The sequence below is a fragment of the Dromiciops gliroides genome, chromosome 3 (genome assembly GCF_019393635.1).
Source record: "Dromiciops gliroides isolate mDroGli1 chromosome 3, mDroGli1.pri, whole genome shotgun sequence".
NCBI classification, from domain to species: domain Eukaryota; kingdom Metazoa; phylum Chordata; class Mammalia; order Microbiotheria; family Microbiotheriidae; genus Dromiciops; species Dromiciops gliroides.
In genome coordinates, this window is record NC_057863.1 from 330,035,629 (window position 1) to 330,059,395 (window position 23,767).

Here is a 23,767-nt window from a genome sequence, read left to right on the forward strand (position 1 = left end):
AACAACAACAAAAAACATTATAGCTTCAACCAATTATGGGTTGTTGTTTTTTATAGGATTCTAAATTAATGAAAGGGAAACAAATGTGTTTCAGTTTTTAAGTTTTGCAAACGTGGAAATATACAGTCAGATACAGGAATCTAACCTTTTTTTAAAAATCCAATATTCTGATGACTAAATTAAGACAATGAGAAAAACATATTTGGTAGAATCCAGAGCTATGTAGCTCCCAATTTCCTCTTCAAAACAGATGGAGAGGAAAAAAGTAAGCAAAAAGTAGAGGGGAAAGTTGACTATAACCTCTGAGACAGCTGTCTGTACTCATAAAGAAAAAAGATCAGAAGCACATATAAAGAGAAAAGGGAGGGGCAGCTAGGTGGCGCAGTGGATAGAGCACCAGCCCTGGAGTCAGGAGTACCTGAGTTCAAATCTGACCTCAGACACTTAACACTTACTAGCTGTGTGACCTTGGGCAAGTCACTTAACCCCAACTGCCTCACTAAAAAAAAAAAAAAAAAAAAAAAGAGAAAAGGGAAACACACCAGGAGTATTCCTAGGGTTCCCAACCTCTTTTTAGCTGGGTCATGCATGAGTAGCTAAGTGCAAGAATGAAGAAGGGAAAGAAATGCGTAGAGTTATGTACTGCATATTAAACCACTGGAAACAAACACCATCCCCTGGCCCAAGGGTGAGTAAATGCTACTGTGTGTACTTTTCTTATGCATATGTCTTTAGTGTAAAGGCTTGAGGTCAGGATTCTTCCCTTTAAGTATTCTTCATGTTGCCATTAACTGTGGGAGTTTAATAAATGTTAAGCAGGAATGAGATTAAGATCAGAATGTAATACTTAAGCCTAGAAAAATGTATAAAGCTCAGTTGTTTTGAATATACTGCCCTTATATTGCCCCCTTGATGATACCCACTCCAATGCAACCTTATTTACCAACTTGGCCAAAACCATGGAGGAAAAGCCTCAGCCATTGGACCCACTCAGCCCCATTTCCAAGGTCCCCAGGGCTGGCTGCTATTAATTACTGAGGTAACAGCCCAAATGAATTTTAGCCCTCAAAGGAGGGAGATGGGCTTGGAGGTGGCAGAACAGGGGCCAATGGATGGGACTCACCTCTGAATGGCTTCTAAGTTGGTGGTTTTATTAGCTCCAGCATCTCCTTAAAGAGGACTGGTCTTCCTCAGAGCAGAGATCCTCCCTGTTACATAGATAATAAACAAAGAGGAAACAAGAGGCAGGCAAACTAACATTAACATCTATTAAAAATTTGTACATGGTGCTTTTGGTACTCTCCCAACTAACTTAATTTTTTAAGGAAATTAAAGGGAAAAGAAGGGTCAAGAAACCAGTTTAAAATATGTTCTGTGTAAAAAATGAAAGTTCTTTTAGGAAGAACAACTATCGGACTGGGTCAATTTCTAAAAGTTTCCGGTTGCTAAAATGCTGCTAGGAGTTGCTAAGTGAGAGTATAAATCAATTTCAAGTTGGAGTATATCCCACCTCAAAAGCTAATGGGAAGGACAGGGTGAATATTTTACTCCTAAGTCCTTACTGTATTGATGCCCTTTTGCTATTTCTGCAAAACAAAAGTGAAGAAAGAGGAGCTCAGAGAAAAACTGAAGCTGATGTCCACATATAATTGTTGCAGGCTGTAAATGGCAGCAGGTACAAGAATGAATGTCTGAAGGGGCAGCTAGGTGGCGCAGTGGATAAGGCACCAGCCTTGGATTCAGGAGAACCTGAGTTCAAACCCAGCCTCAGACACTTACTAGCTGTGTGACCCTGGGCAAGTCACTTAACCCCCATTGCCCTGGGGGAAAAAAGAAAGAGAGAAAGAAAGAAAAGGAAAAAAAAAAAGAATGAATGTCTGAGAAGTATCCATAGTGGATAGTTAAAGAGAAACTAAAAGGGCTTTTAAGGCCAAAATGTGTTAAATCATGAAAAAACATACTTGGTTTTGACTCTAAGATAGAACTCAGGATGAGTAAGAAAACAGCATTAAAATAAAAGTCTGGGGATAAAACCAGGATTATCTTAATCTGTGACTGATGTTAATGAACAATCAGAGAGAAAGGTAACCTAATTGAATCCAGACTTGACTTTTTAAAAACAAGTTTGCTCTTTGAGAATGATTTTATTAATTTTACTTAAGTTCCACTGATGTAATTGTTACATCATTTTTACAAATAAGCAATGAATGGTTATAATCCAGACTTCAGGCAAACATCTGCCTTGAATCTGGATCACTGAAATATCATTGCTACCTGCAGCAGTGTGTCCTCAGGAGAAGGCAAAGTATCTAAGGAAAATAACAACTGAATAAATGCTGAAACTGCAAGCCAAAAGTTCTTAAGTGGCAACAAACATCCCAGGGGATTGGCACGAGGCAGGAAAGAATACAGAAGCAATAAAATGATAATGGGGAATAAAACAATTTCTCTTCATTGAAAACATTCCCATCAGGTGATTATGCCTACTAACATCCACGACCATTTCCTTTTTTGTTACTCAAACAGAAAAAGACCCTAGCTATGCAAATTTTCTGATTAAAAAAATGTAAAAGCCAATCTATGAGTATTGTTACTGTTAATAAAAATAGCTCACTTTTACATATTACAGTTTATAAAACACATTCTCCTACTCTGGGAGAGGAATGGTACAAGTATTAACATTTCCATTTTGCAGATGAGAAAACCTAAGGCCTAATAAATGAAGTGCTCTACCCAGAGTAAAATGCCTAACAAATGAAAGAGCTGGTGATTAACTCATGTCTTTTGACTGTGAATTCAGCTTGTTTCCGTTATAATACACATCTGTCCTTATAAACATAGCTTTTTACACTTTTCCATTTCTGAAAAAATTTTCCAAACACATTTTTTAAAGTAGCCATATTTTCTAATACATCATCTGTCTTCATTTCAATACAAAACATGCAGTTTCAACACGTATGTTATGGAAAAAGCCACAGTCAATAATAGCAGCTGTTGAATAAAATCCATTTGCTTTTCTTTGGTTAAATTCTCAATGAAAAGATTTCTTGGGACACCTCATTTACTCTCTATATAGAAGGGGTCCAAGCTACTTAAGGAGGCAAAGCCTGCCTTTCAGATGGCTTAAATCCTAGCTTCTTAAATTGTGGCTCTCAAAAAATTTGGCAGCAATACCTATATACCCAGAGTTGCATTAAAATTTCTCAGGCGAAAAGGGGTCACTAGTGCAAAAAGTTTAAGAAGCCCTGTCTTATATTACTTTTAGGATATGGTAACTATTAGGCTGGGTTCTAAAGCTTCTAAGAGAAATCTTCACTGTTGAGTTCACACTTGTCAAATAGACTGTGAGGCTGACTGAATACCACAGCACAGGGATGTTCTTATATCAAAAGTATCCCCAAGTTCCACATGCAAGATGTTTCCATCATTAAAAATATTTGGTCAACTAAGAGCATTTGTTTTCTTTCTAAGGTAAATACAGAAATATAACATTTCTAGTTACATCCCTCAGTGCATTTCTCCACAAACTTCTTACATGCATCACATAACACTAATTCAAGCTCAGTATCATAAGCCAGGACAGGAGCAAGCAGTCACTCTTCTAAAACATAATTTACTCCAGGGTCTTTTAGATGAAAGATTAACTTGAATGGCTTGCACATTCCCTTGTTCCAAGGCTTCTGAAGTTAGAATGGTTTTCTACAAACATCAAGGACTATCATTTGTTTCCTTTCTACAATGCTTAGACTAATCCCTCTGATTCCAAACAAACATCCATTGACTCTGTGCTCTTTCTAGACAACCGGGGTGGTTAGACAACATAATTCCATGACCAGTTTAGGAAATACATATATAAAGCATTTCACAAATATCCAAATTTTGGAGCCCGGGTTCCCTTGAACTACTCCCAAGGGAAGATTCTGGACAAATTCTCAATGTACCTAGAAAAACACCTTTCTTCCTTATACAGGAATTTGAGGGGAAAAAATTAATCCAAACAGCATCTCTCTCTCTCTCTCTCTTTTTTTTTTTTTGGTGAGGCAATTGGGATTAAGTGACTTGCCCAGAGTCACACAGCTAGTAAGTGTCAAGTGTCTGAGGCCAGATTTGAACTCAGGTCCTCCTGAATCCAGGGCCAGTACTCTTTCCACTGTGCCACCCAGCTGCCCCAAGAGCATCTCTTAATTGTGAAAAATACAGGAAACTAACCTACTTATGTTTACACTAACTTCAAATATTCAACTGATTCTTGTCCGTAAAACAAAGTAAAAAACTAGGGCTAACCCAGGATCTGAATCATTTTTCAGGGCTGAACCCTCTGAGCTTTTTTGTTCAATTGAGTATGCTTTGTGCCACCAAGGCAGAATTCTCAGGTCAAGGATTCTCAGGTCTGATTGTTGACAAATATCAATTGGCAAACAAACTATAGTGTAAGAATCTAATGTGACAATGACAATACATTCTGACAGAAAATAAAACATCCCTAGAAGACTTTTTTTTTAAGCAATGGGGGTTAAGTGACTTGCCCAGGGTCACACAGCTAATAAGTGTCAAGTGTCTGAGGCTGGATTTGAACTCAGGTCCTCCCGAATCCAGGACCGATGCTTTAACCACTGCGCCATCTAGCTGCCCCCAGAAGATGACTTTTAAAAAAAAGACTCAAATTTATATAAATCATAATCCTTAGGACTAACTGTATGCAAAGTCTGAAGTCAAGCTTTAAAAAATGTGAAGTAATTTCTTTAATCAAACTTTCCAAATGAACTTAAAAGGAATTTTTAATCTGTAAGCAATTCCAACTCAATGCCATTCCAAAATGATTTATAATTTCATAATTAGCGGATTTGGGGAACTTTCTGTTAACTATTTGTCAACACAGAGCAAGAAAATGTGAAGAAACTAAGAAAAAGCTCCCCTTAAACAAGTATTCTAACATGTTTGGGAAGAATCCTTTTCCTTTAAATACCATACAATAAGAAAATCATTTTTAAAAGAGTAGCAACAGGCTTTGTCTTGGTAAAGATAAGTTATATTTGGACATTTCAAATAATCTTAAGATCTTCAATTTGAGCCTTCTACAAGAAAGAATGTGGCAAATTAGCCATTACCTCTGAGATGAGCGCCCAGACAAGCCTCCTTGCTAGCATCACTGTGATGAATGCAGCCAGGTGGTAATCAATGAGATGAAAATTCTACAGAGAACAAATATTTGCATCAGAAAGAAACAAACTGTATGCAATTGAAAACTTCTATGTAGATGCTGGTTTCCAGAGAACAGAAGTTTGTACTAAAAGCCTCAACTCTCTCAGTGTGCAGATGGGGTAATGCTTGGCACTATATACCATACAGCATTTCTGGGAGTAAGCACTCTGCAAATCTTAAAGTGCTATATAAACATTAATCACAATTCAGGAATAATTATTGACTGACCAAAGAACTAAACATAAATGAGATATATCATCAAAAAATACAATAAAAAGTTTGCATTATAGTTTAGAGCAATGGTGTCAAACTCAAATAGAAACAGATGCTTGCAGGCTGCTTACTGACTTAGAAACCCACAAATTTACATTATCTATACTGTACTTTATTTTTATTTATTTTGTTCCCAATTACATTTTAACCTGGTTCCAGGACTCGTTGAAGGCCAAAAGTTTGATACTTCTGATTTACAGCACAGATGACTGAATTAGAGTCAGAAGATTTAAATATTATACCTAGTTCTGGCACTTTCTGGTTGAGTGTGTTAAACTCTCAATACCTTAGTGTCTTTACTCACAAAATGGGAAAGCATTTTGACCATAGACTGTTTTTTTTTTTTTTGGTGGGGAGATGAGGGTTAAGTGAATCGCCCAGGGTCACACAACTAATAAGTGTTGTGTCTGAGACCAGATTTGAACTCAGGACCTCCTGAATCCAGGAAAGTGCTCTATCCACTGCACCACCTAGCTGTCCCCCTCCCCCCACTATATACTTTTCTTTTTTTTTTTTTTTGGTGAGGCAATTGGGGTTAAGTGACTTGCCCAGGGTCATACAGCTAGTAAGTGTCAAGTGTCTGAGGCCAGATTTGAACTCAGGTCCTTCTGAATCCAGGGCCAGTGCTCTATCCACTGAGCCACCTTGCTGCCCCCAACCATATACTTTTAAAGCTGGATAGGACCTTACACCTGATCAAGACAGTTTAGACATAAAGAACTGGAGGCCCAGAGCAGTAAAGTCATTTGCCCAAGGGATACACAATAAGGTCTCCTGACTTAGTCCACTGTCCTTTTAAGTATACCACACTGCCTTGCCTGCCATTTACATTAATAATAGGAGCTGGAACAAAATAAGTACCAACTGACACAGGAGACATAATTTTTTAAAATGTTTTGATTTTTTTTTGCATCACAATTTATTTATTTGAATTTTTTTGTATCACAATTTGTATCACAATTATTTGAGACCCTCATTCCCTACCCCTGAGATTATAAAACCTTCCCTTGTGACAACAAAAATCAATTAAGCAAAAACATCCCAAAACAGTGACTAGCTCTGAAAATGTCTACAACATCCTGCCCCCTTGGTCCCTTGGTTCTCTACAATGAAGAGGAAGGCATGTGTCATGATCTATGTTCTAGGACCTTCACTGGTTTTTCTAATTACCCAACGTTTGGCTTTGTTTTACATCACTGAAGTATTGCACATGTTATTCTTCTGGTTCTGCTTATTTTGCTTTTTACCTTATTTTACAAATCTTACAAGTCTTCCTGTGTTTCTTTCAATTCTTCATAGGCATTATTTCTTACTGTACAATAAAATTCCATTACATTTATATACCATTGTTTAAATGACCAGCACCCGCTTCATTTCCCATTCTTTGCTATCATAAAGAATAAATATTACTACAGCATGTTCAGTCTATTTCCTTGAGGCACATACCCGAGGATGGGGCTGCCGGGTCAAATGGTATGCACGATTTGGCCACTTTTCCTGCATAACTTCAAAATGATATCCAGAAAGGTTGGTCCAATTCACAGCTTCACTGACACAGCACTCCCACCAATCTCATCTTCATATTTCCCCTCCAAGCCTCACTATTCTCCTTTTTTGTCATCCTTGCGTGTTTGCAGAGGATGGGATGGGATCTCAGAGTTTTAATACTATCACATATAATTTTAAGACAATTTCCCAAGTCACAGAAAATCTCAAAACGCGCAAGAAAATTTCAAGATATTATCTGTGGGTTTCTTTGAAGCTTCAGGATTGGATTAACATTCATGCCAAAGATAATAACGAAGACTCAGCAGTTATATTCACCATACTTATTTAAAAATAAAAATTCTAGTCACAATGGTTTTGGACAGAAAAGTTCCCTACTTGGTCTTAAAACTCAGAAAAGCAAAGTTTTTGAGAGAGTCATCAGAAGTACAGAGAAAATTTTACTCAACCAACAAGCAATTACTGAGTCCCTATTCTGCACTCAGCTTTGTTAGGTCAGTCAATAATTATTCCTTTGTTAGGTGTTGTAAAGCAGAAGTATCAAACACAGTCCCTACAACACTCCCAAGTGCAACCTGAGGCAGATAAAAATGTAATTGGGAAATGTTTAACAACAACAGCAATAAAACACAGATAATATTACATTTTAAACTAAATTGATATGTGGCCTACAGTTATCCTTATGTACAGATGAGTGCCCTCCATTTCTATTTGGGTTTGATACTATTGCCATAAAGAATACATAGTATTATATGATACAGCTCAGCCTTCTGGAAAATTACAATCTTATCTAGTTGAAGAGCCAAACAAACACATGAAGCAAAAATTAATATAAGTTAAATTATGTGGCACATTCATTGGGAAACAGACTAGTCCAGACTTTCCAGAAAATAGCATATTAGTCAATGGAAAGAATTCTTAACCTGAGGACCATGAACTTGTTTTAAAAAAATATTTTGACAACTCTATCTCAATGCTAGTTTTTGTGCTGAGCGCAGTGCCTGGCACATGGTAAGCATTTAATAGAAAAATGCTCATTGCCTTGCCTTGTTGCCTTACGCAAGCATCCATCTTCTAGACATTCTTATTCTTCTCTCCACAAGGCTTATCATCATCTTCTACTCCCTTAGTCAACAATTAGCAGAGAGTAGGGAAGAAATCCAGGAAAGCATTACACAACAAAGACAACTTTGAATGCACTCAAGTGTCACAACAAACTGGCTAGGTAACTGAGTTGGAAGCCTGCTCCATTTCAAACACAGAGCCCTTATGTTTCCATTAAATTTAATATGATACTCAGAAGAGTCAAAATCAACCGCTCCCCAAATTGAAGCTTGAATATTTTTTATTGGTTGGTAATTAAAGTCTCTTCGACATTGGATGACACCAGCAAAAACCTAAACACTATCACCCAATTCTCTGTGCTGAAAGGTCTGATACAGCATAATTCAAAACGCCACAAACTTTTGGGGTTGAGTTTTGGGGTTTTTTTTAAACCCTAGACCTGTGACTTCATCTGGATAGGTACATTTCAGAGAGGAAACTCTCTCTAAAAATGAAGACCGCCAACTATTCTAAAATTTAGTGTTCCAGAGTTGCCTGAAAGAACTGACGTTAAATAACTTGGCAATAGCCACATAGCTAGTATGTGTTAGAGGCAGGACTTGAACCCAGATTATCTTAATTCTGAGTCTGGTTATCTACCCATAATGCCATGCTACCCTTCTAAACAACATAATTTATATCTAGAAAAAGTTGTGATTGTTCAGGAAATAAGCATTCATGGCATAGAACTCACAATAATAATCAGTTTATGTATCCTTGTGTAATTGCATTCCTTCAAAACATGAACTATTAGAAAAGATTCTTTGAATAACCACTTCATTATAAATCACTTGATTCTTCCAAGTAACACAAGTGTTAATGGAAAGATATTTTTGCTGCATATAAGACCTCAAAGAATTTGAACTTGGAGGTCAATAAAGACTTACCAGTGAAGTACAAGAAGCAGGATGATTGTAGGGATACCACCACACAGTTTTGTAGATGTTGATGTATTGAATGAACAAGGCGACCAGAAGATAGATGAAGAAGAGAAATTCAAAGAGCAGGCTCCCATCCACGGGCAAGTCTGGTATCTGGCAATGACGTACAGGCTCCGGAGTAATTAAGGCTGTGATAGGAGGGACCGAAAGGCCAACAGCACTGCCATTCCTGAAAGAGATAACTATAATTAATTCAAGACCTTGTTCTATTTACCACAATTAGATGACAATAAAAAAAAGGCTAGGGGGCTTAAAAGAATATCAGTTGTAGGGACCGTATTAAAATGATCTGTCTTACTGGATATACATGGATGTGTGTGTGTGTGTGTGTGTGTGTGTGTGTGTGTGTGTGTGTGTGTGTTTTTAAAATCAGCAGCCTACTTATCTGGCTCAAGTGAGTGGCCACAGGTTTAACAGACTCCATCCTCTTTACTCTTCTAATTCCAAGTTTTTACATTCCTGTACTTAATCTGTTTTGTCCCATTTTCTTGGTGTTCCATTATTCAATCTAGTTCCACTTTCTTTTCTTCACCACCCTCCAACCCTAGCAAGCTGCCTGCTCTTCCCTGATTCTTTTACTCTTAGAATGACCTAACACACCAAAAACTTATTAAAATATGAAAATCAAATTTTAATGGTAAGTATACAATTTCCTAGACAATTTCCAATTATTTTTCTTCGGTTGTAATGCAAGCACTATTTTAATGAATTGGAGTAGCTACCAATACATTTGTGTCCTGTTAATTTAGTACACGGACCCCTAGTTCTTTATCTACAGTCCCCACTGTAGCTCATACCATCATAGCCAGTATCTTTTCCCCTGTGCAAATCTATACCTTTATCTGTTTCTGAAAAGTTATGGATAAAAACAAACAAAAAACAAACCAAAAAAAGGGGCAGCTAGGTGGTGCAGTGGATAGAGCACTGACCCTGGAGTCAGGAGTACTTGAGTTCAAATCCGGCCTCAAACATTTGACACTTACTAGCTATGTGACCCTTGGCAAGTCACTTAACCCCAATTGTCTCGACAAAAATATAACAACAAAAAAAAAATAAACAAACAAACAAAAAAAACCCAAGAAAAGTTATGGGTAGCTGGAGGGGTGGGGGTGGGAGATATCAGAAGTCACAACATACTAACTAGTAAGTAGCAATCATTTTCTAACGCCCTTTTCCTTAACAAAGCATGACAACATGTATGCAAGAGGTACAGATTTCTAATCTACAGCTGCCACCACCATTTGGAGTATTCCAGCCAAGGACACACTCTACACAGGACAGGGGTAGGGGAAAGAGTGTGCTCAGTATTACAAAGTGAAAGAAATCCGTTGTGCTTTAGGTCAAGCCAATTTAAAAAACATCAAGGAATCAAACACTAAGGCTATTGGTCCCTAACAGAGGCCAAACAAATGCTGCAGTACCTAATCACTTGGGTAAACGGGGTTTCTATTCCCAGCATGACAGAATTCCTTTCGATCATGTCTCTTACAAATTGATTTTCAATCTCTGCCTCCCAACTTCTCTGAGAATCAGCCCCAAAATCAAAGCATTAAGTATAAAATAAAATACCTTATATGTAAAAAAAAAGTATAAGTAGCAATATATAGATAACATATCTATATCTCCCATTAGAGCAAAGCTGTATAGTTGTGTTCCACCAGAAACACATCCCAATGTGGCCCTTTTCTATCTAGTCCCTGTCATTTTCTTCTCTGTGGCTCAAGCCATTTCTTTTGTGTTGCACATTCTCCTTTGTTGTTTTGCAGCTGTAACCTGGGTAACCTAATACTTCTAAGATAGGAATACTAAGCAGTGGGATGTTGGAGTCACATAATTACTGTATGCTTTGTGGATTTTAATATGATATGTTAATAAAGAAACTAGAGGTCCTGGAGACCATATATGTGAAAGACTCAGTTTTAACATCTATGCCTGTATTCATTAATTGTAATCTAAACAAGTGTCTGTCATATCTCTTAAAAGAGTGCTAGTTTCCTATTGCAAAAAAATCTATATTATTTTTGAAAGTAATCAGGTTTTAATATCACTGTTTATCTTTATGTCTACACTGATTCATCCTAAGACAATCAAGACAGAATGCCGCCTATAAGTACATCCATCTAAAAAGGGAGTAGCAGTCTCATCTCTCATATGTGGGTCACTGGTGCCTCAAACAGGCCGTGTTTCCTGTTCCACCTTGATCCTTTTAAGATCTATCATCTTTAGCTCCTAAAAAGACAAATTTGTTACCTGATAACACCTGAAGAGCAGGAATGAGATACTGCTTATGAGAATGGCCAAAGAGTACCAGATATCGCTGTTTTTCACCCTAATGATCTACTATACCACAGAATGGAGCTTCTGATCTCAAAGCTTCAATGGAGAATAGATTTTTTTATTACAGAAAGATGCAATAGAACAAATTCTGCATTTTGTAAGATTACAAAAAAGAATGTCACTGCTTTGGAAATGCTAATTGTGTCATGTGCAGGAGTAAGGAATACCCCACTGTGAGAAAAAAGTTAAGTTCTGGTTCTGGTGAGTCACAAAATACAGAATGGTGTCATGTACTATGCGATTGCATTCTAGATTTGAAAATTTTAAGTGCAGGATGGTGATTCTAAAATCGATGCCCCTTCTGTAGAAGATACTTTCTGCACATAATCAAGGTTTTCCCCCATATCCTACAAATAATCTTCCAGTCTCTGAAAATATCCCCTGTTGTATAAAAACAGCAAGAAGTTCTACTACCTACTCCCAAAAGCACCTTGCACAACTTAGTTCCCATCCCAGCTGGGCCTCAGTTTTTCTTGCCTACAAAATCAAGGGGATAATTGGTACTATTTTTAGGTGGCCAGGGAGAATAAATAACATATTTCTATGACTAATATTCTGCCTCTCCTGCTTATTTCTTATACTCAGATATTCTATACTAAGCATTGGTCAGAAACCAAATGGTCTTATGAATGTGAGCACAGATATGGAGAACCCAGCTTCCTGTTGTTTATACATGAGATATTTTCAGACTTGAAGGTTGTTTGCAGAATATGAGGAAAAGCTTTGGTCATGTCAGGATGGTATTTTCTGGAAAAGAAGGATCAATTTCATCCTTATCATCTAACATTAAAATTTCTAAAACACAGAATGCTATTGAATTGATCCATGACAACTTTTTCTATTTTAGTGATACACAGAAATGAAAACCCAAGTTTTTTCCTAATGGGCAGGATCAAGAACACTACAGCTGGCTCCTGAAAGGAATAGAAGGAAATAATAGGTGAATTGGTTTAGTAAACCAATTGTTTACTAAACATTTAGAAATTAATGTCGAACAGGCATCTTAAATTCAACAGTCCAAGACAGAATTCATTATTTCCTAAAACCTACTCCCTATCCCAACTTCCTTGTTTTTGTCAATGGTACTACCTTCCAGTCATTAAGGTACGTAACCTCAGAAGCATTCTCAACTCCTCACGCTCCCTCAGAGTAAAAGGATAATAATCCCTAGGGCTCAGCTAAAGCAGCAGCACTGAGACAGATAAATGTAGTCAGAAATGAGATGGAAAAAAAAGTAAAGGGAATTAAAAGAGACAGTATCTTAATTAGGAGCATGTGGCATGGGTCAGGAGTCTTATTACAAAATAAACTAAGTACATGCAAGGAAAAGAGAGAAGAGAAAGGAAGAGACATTCCCGCTAACAACAATTTCCCCCCACACAAATTCCCCAAACTTCGATTACCACTTTCCTTTGAAAATCCCCCCAAATGCTCCAAGACACCATCCCGCACTGCTCTTCTCTAAAAAAATACTGTCACAATAGACTGGAAAAATGGATTTATGCCCTGTTTATAACTGGGTCATATTCTTTACCACATGGCACACAGTCCAAAGGAGAAAATAATATTCATCCAGGGTTTCCTCAGAGCAAAGGCAAAAGCTTTATCTGCCTCAAAGTGTTTAAAAACAGGCCTTGTTTTGTTGGTTTTCAAGTTTTTTATAACGAGTTCTTAGAAACCATAGCAGATATTAAGCAAATAATATGAGTCTATTAAGAAGTATAAGGTCCAATTCTTGCCTATTGGGAGTTTAAATTTTAGGTATGGAGACAAGACATGAACACATGATAAAATTAATAAAGGAGGGGGTAGCTAAGTGGCATAGTGGATAAAGCACCAGCCCTGGATTCAGGAGGACCTGAGTTCAAATCTGGTCTCAGACACTAGACACTTACTAGCTGTGTGACCCTGGGCAAGTCACTTAACCCTCATTGCCCCCCCCCCAAATTAATAAAGGAGTTAAGTAACAACTTTATACAAAAATACAAGAGAATTCACAAAGCAGAGGGAGAGATCTCTTTTGCTGGAATGGGCAAGGAAGGTTTCACAAAAGGATATTGGGATTTCAGCTGGTTCCTGAAGGGTAAGTAAAATTTTTAAAAGGATAGAGTAGACAATAATACATTTCAGGCGATATAAAAAAAGCTTGGAAAAAATTGAGGAAGCAAGGGCTTACTTAAGAGATAACAAATACATCAGTTTGACTAGTGTATAAGGTTTATATAGTGTAAAAGTGAAAGGCCATAACAGTACTGGCACTAAGCTTTAGAATTAAAATGCTAGTTTAAATGAACACAAATAGCAACTCTGCTCAGGTGGCAAAAATGGCAGATTAGAAAAGAGATTAGGGAGAAACTAGAACAGAATCCCCACTCACTGCTATACAACCAAGCCTCTTGATGAGGTGGCTAAAAATATACTTAATTCTTTTTTTTTTTTTAAGCGAGGCAATTGGGGTTAAGTGACTTGCCTAGGGTCACACAGCTAGTAAGTGTTAAGTGTCTGAGGCCGGATTTGAACTCAGGTACTCCTGACTCCAGGGCCAGTGCTCTATCCACTGTGCCATCTAGCTGCCCCAAAATATACTTAATTCTTAATCATCATGCTACTGAGAACCAGGAGTAGCAGGGATAAATTAAGCCTACAAATACAAATTAAAATATTTATCATTTTAGAACACAAACCATTAAAACAAAAATCTTGGTAAAAACACTATTTTAAACTCACTTATTGCTAAGAAATTTTAGAAAAGGAAAATCTGGGCAATTCTTACTTTAATGTAGTGCAATCTAGCCTATAATTCTCAGAACCTTATGCTAGCCATTACTTTTAACTTCCTTCCTGTCAATACCTATCACTTCATTTCCCAATTCCTTGCAAAGTATCACTTTTTTCCTCCACATTTTCCACCTTCTAATGAACATGCAAATTAACAATGAAATAGTCCAAAAGCTAACAGGTAGAAGTATCACCTAGATACTAGGACACTCTTTTTAACCAAGAAACAGACAGTACTATATTCCCCAATCTCTACCTATGGGATTGCCCTGCTATACTCTTGTTATACCCAACACATTCTAAAAATATTCAAAAGCTTACAAATAGTATTTCACAGTGGGATTCAGGAATAACTTCTGATGAGATATACCTCTTTGCAGCCTGATGGCTTCTGATCATATCACATGACAAATAGCACATAGCATCATTCTGCCTGTACCTGTTTCTTAGACCTGTTCCATTGCCACAGCCTCCTCCAACCAAAGTCTGTAGAGAAGGTAAAGCTGAACGGCTTAGCTGTTGCCGACTAGGGCCCCTCCTTCCACCAGGCATGTCCAGGAACCAGAATGTTTCCAGTGCCACCTGCAGCTGTGACCCAGTCAATGGTTTCCAACCTGTTCCACCTCTGGAGAAATATTTAAATATAAGTTTATTGGTTGGGAATAACACAACAAAGAAAGAAAAAGTAAATGAAAAGCTTTTTAAGACAAGTTAGTCAAATATTTGCAATACTTTTTAGCTCTGTCTAATGTAGCAGTTCTCAGGATCCCTAAGGTCAAAACTATTTTCATAGTAATACTAATATATTTTAATTTCGAATACAGCAAATATCAATATTCACATAAATAACAGCCGGGGGGTGGGGTGGGTGGGCATTATTCTCAATGATTTTTAAAAAGTGTAAAGAGGTCCTGAGACCAAAAAGTTTGAGAACCACTGATCTAATGGAAGAATTAGCAATCTTCATCCTTCTGACCCCAGGGTAGTCCGAAGATCAAAGTTCTAATCCACTCTCTGGAAAACCTTAATAAATCTTTGTGCCTCATTTAATTCAATGTAAAATTATTAACATTGCTTATTTCTAATTCACAAATGTCCTACAAAGCTAAATTAGATGTAAATGAAAACACTTTGAGCTGTGGTATTTGGATGACAAGTATGTAGAAAAAAGTTAGTTCACAAGGCTAATCCTATGAAGTATCCTTGATTCCCAAAACCTCCCAATTTACTCCAGGAGATTGCAATCATAATCATTCCCTTTCTCTAATTCTCAATCTCTCCCTATCTACTGGGTCATTGAATGTTGCCTACAAACACACACAGGTTTCCTCCATTCTTTAAACCCAACCTCTACAACACTCATTTGATTCTATCATCTCCTCAAGTTATTCCTGTATCTCTTCTCCTTTAAGGGCCAAACTGCTAGCAAAAAAGCTATCTACTCTTAAGGACTACAGTTTAAATTCTCTCACTTACCTCGAACCCCTTTGTAATCTGGTTTCTGCCTTCATCACTCAACTAAAACTGTTCTCTCTCTCTCTTTTAACTGTTCTCTCAAAAGTTATCAGTAATCTATTAATTGCCAAATCTGACAGTTTTTTCTCAATACCTCCTGACCCCTCTGCAACGTTTGATACTGTAACCACATTCTCATGGATACTCTTTTCTGGTTTTTTGTGTGATACTAACTCCCTCTTCTTCTACTCCAACCTATATATGATCACTCCTCAATTTTTTTTCCTAGATCACCATACTTACTGTGCATACACTCCAAGACTTTATCAAAGATTCTCTTTTCTCTTTATAGGCTCTCTCTTGGTGACCTCATCTCCTCCCATGGGTTTAATTATCACCTTTATGGAGATAATCCCTAGATCTAAATCCTGCCCTAGATTCTCTCCTATCAAACATCTGGAAATGTATGTCTCACAGACATCTAAAATTCAAACTCAAACACAACTCATCATTTCAAACCCACTTTTCCCTATTCCCAATTCCCTGTCTTTGTCAATGGCACTATCAGCCTTCCAATAATTCATGAATGCAACTTCAGAGGCATTCTTAACTCCTCAAACTCCCTACCCTAAATATCCAATCATATACTAAGTTTTATTAATTCTATACCTATAATATCTCTTGAAACCATCCCCTTTTCTCTATTAACCTGATCATCACTCTTGTTCAGGCCCTCATCACCTTTCACTTGGACTTTGAAATAACTTCCAAGTTAGTCTCCCTGCCTCAAGTCTCTCTCCATCCCATCCTCCGCACCAAAAGTATCAAACATGCCAGGTGGACCAGGTGTGCAGTCCACAACACTACTCCTAAAACATTCCCAGGTGCTGCCATACCAGATTAAAATGTAACTGGAAAATATTTAACAAAATTACAAAATACAATAAAACATAAACATTACATTTTAAAACTAAGTCAATATGCAGTCACAGGGATCCTTATGTACACTTTAGTGGCCCTCATTTTTATTTGAATTTGACGTCACTACTACACACAACTGCCAAAGGGATTTTTTTTTCCTAAAGCAAAAGTCTAATGATCATATTATCTCTCTGCTAAATAAACTTCAGTGGCTTCCTCTTTATTACCTCTAGGATCAAACAAACTCCTCTGCTTGGCATTTAAAGACCTTCACCATCTGTGTTCAACCTACCTTTCGGGCCTCATATATATTACTTTCTTTCAAGCACTCTTTTGTCCAGCTAAACTGGTTATCTTGCCATTCCTCAAACAGAACATTCCCACCACTGAGCTTTGTGCTTTCAGAGGCCAAGATCCAAGCCTGGAATGCACTCTCTTGTCACCTTGGCTTCCTAGAGTAACTATTTTCCTTCAAAACTTAGCTTGAAGGTCACTTTCTACATGAAACTTCTCCTGATTCCCACCCTCCCCTTCAGTTCCTTCTCTCCCCAAATTTCCTTTTATTTATTTTGTATACATTTTGTCCAAACTTATATATATCTACCCTGATAGAATGTATATTCCTTGAAGACAAAGACTGTTTTCACTTTTGTATTGTATCCCAGAATAGTGACTGGCACACAGTAGGTGCTTAATGCTAAATAGAACATAAACACAACATCCAATCTGACATGACAAGATATATGTTAACTTCCCATCAGAATTAATTATAAATTTATCATTTAATTTTCAATCAACCAAAATATTGAAGAAGCATTGTGATATACTGGAAAGAGTCTGGAATAAAGGATCAAAAAAAATTAGTACTAGTTCCATTACTAACTGGATATAGGACTTTAGGCAAATTGCTTAAGTGTAACTCAGTTTTCTCTAGGAAAATAAGAATTCTACGTTCTATTTTCTTTACCTTTCACAGAGGATTGTTGTGATAAACTAGATGAGAAAGGACTTCCAAAAATTAGATGTTAGAGAAATATAAACTACTGTTAAAGATGGATAAACCTTTGTCCAATGTATTATAGAGGGATATTTTTTCCTGAGTATGGATAGGCCTCGATGGTCACCGAAGTTCCTTACAACACAAAACTAGTGATTCCCTTATAGTGAACTCTTAAAAACAAAGTTTGCTTAGAAAAAGAAAGATCCAAATTTAGGAGAAATTATTCAGGTCCTGTAGCAGGGGTTTCTTAATATAGTGTCCCTGAATTTGTTTTAATATTTTGATAATTTTATTTCTATATAATTAGTTTCCTTTGTAATCCCATTATTTTATGTAATTTACGTTATATACATGTATATATATGTATGTATATGTATATATACATTTATATAGATTTTATGTATCACCTAAGTAAAAATATTATTCCAAGTAGTCCACAGGCTTCACTAGACTGCCAAAAGGTTCCAAGGCACAAAAAGAACTTGTGTTCTAAAGCATAAATGAAGGTGTGGAAAAGTACTGAAAATAAAATCATAATGGGTAAAGAAGAAAAACTTCCTAATAGAGGTATCCAAAAGTGGAATAGGGTGCAACTGAAGATAAGTTTCCTCTCCTTGGAGATCTGCAAGCACAAGCTGGATGATCCCTCGTCCAGTACGTTGGGGGGGGGGGGGTGCTTCTTTTTTCCTGGTATGGGTGGTACTAGGGTCCCACTATGGTCCCCGATGGTCACTGAAGTCCCTCCCAACACAGGACTTGCAATCCCGTGAAACTGAACCCTTAACAAGTTTGCTCAGAAAAAGGAAGATTCACAGCTAGAAGAAATGAAGTTTCCCATCAAACTGAGTACAGCATGGGCTCTTGGGGAGGGTGAGCAAGTCAAGCTTCATATGCTACAGCTTTTAGTGTTCCATAATCATCACAAAGCATCTCAGAAACTCAGGTTTCCAAAACGTCACAGCTGACTTTTTACTAACTCCACTGCCCGTTGCCTCAGCAGTCTGGATGGACTAAGAAACATGAGGCGAACGGAGGAGTTTAAAGGACTCGGGCTCCGTCATTCATAAAGGGGCTTTTCTAGTTGGGAGCTGCAGAAGACAGAAGAGGGAGAGAAAGGAGAAGAGGAGAAAGGTGCCCGGAGGGAGGCTGTTCTGATGCCTCTTCCTGACGAGTAAGAGGGGAAGAGAGAGAAAGATGAGACAGGCGGCCAGACCCGGAGAAGGGCCAGCGGCCCCGAGACTTACGCATGGAGGCCTGGTCGGCGGGGCGGGTTCCCCAAAAAGGCGGTGGTGGTTTCACGGGCTGTCCCTGGGGCGGGTGGACAGGTTCCCTCCCCCGCCCCGACCGCGACGCTCCAGGCCTGCTGTCCCTCGTCGCCTCACAGAGATCCGAAAGGGGGTGGCCAGTCTGTCTCCGGACTCCCGGCGGCCAGACCCCCCCCCCTGCTTCAGTCCAGTCAGCAGTGACCAGCCTCGGTTGCCGCGGAGCTGAGGAGACGTGGCAGCGCGCAGTGATGACGTCAGCAGCGCGCCAGACGGCCGGCCCTTCCAGCCCCCGGAAACTAAACACACGGAGGGAGGCGGAGATCTCAGGGCTCTGCCCATCCCAGGCTCGCATTCCCTGCGCCTGCGTCGTGGAGCGAGTGCGCGTGCGAGCAGAGGGCGGTACTCGTTCCCGGTGCTTACGCACCTGCGCAGTAGCGCGTCTTCCCGACTTGCAGTTTCCGGCGACGGTTGATTCCCTGATCTCATGGTGTTCCCTATGCCTTTCCCCATCTCCCCGGGCGTTAGTTGAACGTCTGTTATGATTATTAATATTTGTTTTTAATTCCTTTATTGCTGAACGCGTCTGAACGCTGTATGTCTGCCGTCGGAGGCCCAGCCTAGCCGAGCGCGGAGAGGCTCGTCACCAGAAGGTCAGCCCGCTGGGTGCTCCCTTATTATTATTTTTTTTTTTTGGCCGCGAAAACTATGAATCGGGCAGAAATACAAAATGGCCCCCCTCCTTATGACGGCCCCTCCTGCAGTGACGGGGGCCGAGGCGGAAGCGGAAAAGCGCAAAAAGGCCCCCAGGGCGCCAAGAGACCCTATATAAACATAGATTTAGCGGTTGGGACTTTCAACGTGGGTTCCTTGGCCACTGATGAGTTAGTAGACACGCTCCTCGAGGAACTAAAAAACATACACATTGATATCCTTGCTATAAATGAAACTAGACGTGAAGAAGAAGTTTCGTCTGAATGGAAGGATGGTTGGCAGGTTCTCCTCGGAGAGGGCAATGAAGGAGTTGGTGGGGTTGGTTTCTTGGTGGGCCCAAAAGCAACAAGGAATATAATTTCATGGTATACTTGGTCATCTCGACTCGCAGTGCTTACAATGAGGGTCAGCCGAGATGCCACCATGAAAATCATCGCTGCTTATGCACCAAGATCCATAGCAGAGGAAGAAGAAGTAGATAAATTCTATGAGGATCTTGATAAAATACTCCAAATTGAATCAGCATATACTTTGATACTTGGTGACTTCAATGCAAAAGTGGGCACAGGAGAGGAAGGGGAAGAGTATGTTGGAAGATACGGTTCTGGATCAAGAGATGAAAGAGGCCAAAGACTTGTAGAGTATGCAGAAGCCTCTCACTTGTATATTATGAATACTTTTTTCATGAAAAGGGTAGGGAGACGTTGGACGTGGTCACCAGATGAAGTTGTAAAAGAAGAAGTTGACTATATTTTAACAGACAAGAAGCAACTGGTTACAGATGTGGCAGTCATTTCAGAATCAGTTGTTTGTATGCAATCATATCATCGCTTGGTTCGGGCAAAGGTTAAATTAAACACCAAATTAGAAGAAAGGATGAAGATGAAAAGGAGACACTGTGTGCGATTACAGCAGCTTGAAGAAGAACTATTTCAGCACACTGTGGAATCCCAAAACTGGGAAATGAACAGAAACAGAGACTATGATTCTGAATATGAACGGCATTTACTACAAAAGATTAACCAATGCAAAAAAATCATCACAATGAAGAGACCAAAAGAACCCAGAAATCGCCTTAGCCAAGAAACACTCAATCTCCTTGCTAAGAGGAGAGACATGGCAGCTAGGGGTGATAAGGGCCCAGAATATAAGGCCATTTGCAAAACATTACGGAAGAAGATGACTGAAGATTATGAACAATATCGCCAAACTAGACAGCAAAAAGCAGTTGAAGAGAAAACAGTTGAGCAGCAGAAAAGTTGTTGTGAAAACCTGCCAAAATATAGTTTCCAAAGAGAATTTGCAGAGAGAATTGGAAGGAGGACAGCAAAAAGATGGGAAATAGAACATAGTGTTCCTGGTCGTCCAGAAACAGCTACTTCCCAATCAGGAGGTAGTGGAGGTGAGCAGGGACCAGCTGATCCAGAAGATCAGGGGGGTGCCCACCTCCTTGAGACTGAAAAACTATGAGAATTCTTTGCTTGACCTCAGGCTCTACCTTTGGCCCTTATCCAGTTTTTCTGACCCTTGCTTTGGCCTTGGACTGTTAATTGTCTGCTCCCTTGGACTGTTAACTTGTTGCTGACTTCCTTACCTTGATACACAAACATATTCCTTTACCTCTGGCCCTTCTGGATTGTGCTTAACAACCTGGCCTTTGATTTCATCCACTGTGCATACAACCTACTTCTCTAACTCTGGTCCTTCATAAATTGACTCTCTTGTTGCTTACCCTTCTTTCTCACCTGTTTCAAACCCCTCCCTCTCAACTGTATCTAGGACATATTTGGATATTACTGAGTTAGAAATGAACCAATGGCCCTCACATCTGCAGAGGGCTGGGTCACCTTGTGTTTCTGATGAAAAGTTGCTGTATCAATGGCTTTGGAATATTCAGTTGATATCAGGTAGTATGTTGTCATGTGTTTTTACTTTTTAAGGGGTCACCACTGGAAGTCAAGGGAATAGTTATTCTCTCCTTAGGCCCTGAGGCATGGGGTAACCAGACTGGATGGTAGAAACCTATATGAGCTGAACCTTACTTTCAATTTAATGTTAGTAATGTGTTTGGTTTTTTATTTTTATGGTAAGCCCATTTTTTAGGGTGGACCATGAAGGATTCCAGGGTGCTTCCTGAGGGAGTATGGGGGGGGAGGGGTGATATTGGAAGTTCCACAGAGAATTCCATTCAAATGATATCAGGGGTTGAGGCTGTTAATGTTTCTAGTTTCTCTTGACATGTACTTGAAACTCCTGATTCTGTAACTACAAAATGAGAATTTTAAAATTATAAATGAAACTAGGCTTTGCTGTACTTCCAACTATACAACTAGATAGAAACAGGGAAATGACAACTTGACTGTTCCTGGTAAAACCCCAGCACCCTACACCTCTCACTGGAGTGGTCAAGCTTCTGAAATTTCCTAAGGTGGGATAACAGCTAGTAGAGGACCCAACATATGCAAAGAATGTCTACTGGCTGCTGCTACCATGCTGCAGTTGCCTTACAACACATCAGTTGGACACTTGCTAAATGTTGTGGAAAAGGACAATTTGACCAGCTGAATAATAGTTGGTGCTGACTTTGACTTTTTTTTTTTTCCATTTTGGTTCAGGTAACTACGTGGTGAGAGTTGTGCAGGATGGGACCCTTGTGGATTGTATTTGTTGTCTGCTTATTTGGGCATTGTAAAGGATCCCTCAAAGTTAACAAAACCCTGTTCCTTCCATTAACTGTTCCTTCCATTAACTGACTCCCAAGATTATGATTCTCCAGAACCACTTCTAGTAGTTGTAATTCTCACAAATAAAATCTTTTGTTCAGATATGAGTCTTTTAGATTGAAAAATAAAGTGAAAATGTTGGATAGAAAAAATATTTTTCCCAACAATTAGTGATAGGTTTCCTCTTTGCTTTCAATTAGACTTCACTGCTGTTGCTACTAGGTGATCAGACATTGAACACCTAAAAGAAAAAAACTGCCTTCCTCCTATCGCCGCCATGTGCATCATAGTTTAAAGTTGATTGTCTAGGCACACTCTTCTAGAGCTACCTAATAACATCAAATGGGATTGTTCAAGCTTTCTTTCATTTGGCTGTGTTGTACCTCAATTTCTGTGTAAGGATAGTCAGCTCTAAGGCTAGAACATTAGCAGGGAGAATTTCTTGGCATATCTAGTGGCCATTCACTACCATCTAGTATTAGTTTACTGCTGTGGACCTTTCATTCCCACCTTCCTACTGGGAAGGAAGAAAATTTGTTGTAAGATTCTTAATTGTAGCTCCTTTGACTCTGTTTTTCTCTCCCAGAATTTTGAGTCTAGAGAAAAGTTGGCAGCTACTCATCCTTTGGTGGGCTAACAATAGAGGCAATCATGTCTTTCCTGGGGCTTTGCATTATTATTAGGGCTTGTTTCTACCCATGTAACAAAAATCATAGTCTTCCTTCTAGGGAAATATATAGGTTGTCCATCTTTAAGGGACTTATTTCTTAAGAACCACCAGGGCTGCACAATACCCTCAACATCTTGGTTTTTGTCCTTGGATGTGTCTAGAACTTCATGTCCAGGTCATACTGGTTTTCTCCACCTATTCTTAGTAATAGGCTTAGATGGGAGTGGGGAGAGGGGGGAGGGGCAGAGGGGAGGATGGGCAGGATAATGCAGGGTTTAGAAACTAGCTGGTTGCCTGCAGTATCTAGGAAACTCTTACTGATTATCCTTTCTTCCCCATAAGTAGAAATTACAAGCATTGCCTTAGTCCTCCTTGGTTTATGACTAACCCCTGCCCTTTTGGAAGCTTGGTCAGTTTAATTCCTGAGCATAGGTTATACCCTCATCTAGAGGAAGAATCCTTCTTGAGTATATTAACTCCTCTTTAGAAAACTTCAAGGGAACTTTTATTTCTCTTTTCCTCCAACTCCAAGTGGGCAGGATCATTCTTGGTCTTATGAAAACCATCACCTAGATCCAGGGACATCTCAGATTTGTCTTATGTGCTTGAGGTATGGCTAAAAGCCCAATGGAACTTTGAGGTCCTCTAAGCACTATATGGCCAATGTTGCTATTAGTGTCTGACAAAGTCAGTTCCTCTCTGGCTTCTCTGCAATAAGTATCTTTCTGTTCACCTCAGGAAATCCCCGTGGAAAGATTACAAAACCACGGCTTCTTTGCACTTTAGCAGTATCAATTCCACTCTTGCACTACACTTGTTTCTCTCAGTTCTAGTCTTGACGTTCAGGACTTTCAATGACTTCCTAGCAATTCTGGAACTAC

At 39.0% G+C, this 23,767-nt stretch overlaps 2 protein-coding genes across 5 annotated transcripts in view; one reads left to right on the forward strand and one right to left on the reverse strand.

Moving 5' to 3' along the window:
- The window catches only part of TMEM39A (transmembrane protein 39A), a 34,381-nt gene extending 15,359 nt beyond the window's left edge, over positions 1-19,022 (reverse strand). Inside the window, exons 1-4 of the mRNA XM_043991708.1 lie at positions 18,762-19,022; positions 14,581-14,766; positions 8,973-9,195; positions 5,109-5,192 (exon numbers count right to left, since the gene is read on the reverse strand). Coding sequence (XP_043847643.1) covers positions 5,109-5,192; positions 8,973-9,195; positions 14,581-14,693 — 420 coding nt within the window. The 5' untranslated portion in view covers positions 14,694-14,766; positions 18,762-19,022. The remainder of the gene's footprint in view (positions 1-5,108; positions 5,193-8,972; positions 9,196-14,580; positions 14,767-18,761) is intronic.
- Positions 19,023-19,188: 166 nt separating this feature from the next.
- Positions 19,189-23,767, forward strand: part of POGLUT1 (protein O-glucosyltransferase 1) — a 51,969-nt gene continuing 47,390 nt past the window's right edge. For 2 of the 4 annotated variants that reach the window (XR_006355519.1, XR_006355520.1), the window contains exon 1: positions 19,189-21,400. The gene's annotated coding sequence lies outside the window, so the exon portion shown is untranslated. Of the gene's footprint in view, positions 21,401-22,108; positions 23,094-23,767 lie in introns of those variants that run through there. The other 2 variants (XR_006355521.1, XM_043991707.1) reach the window with 2 other exon arrangements.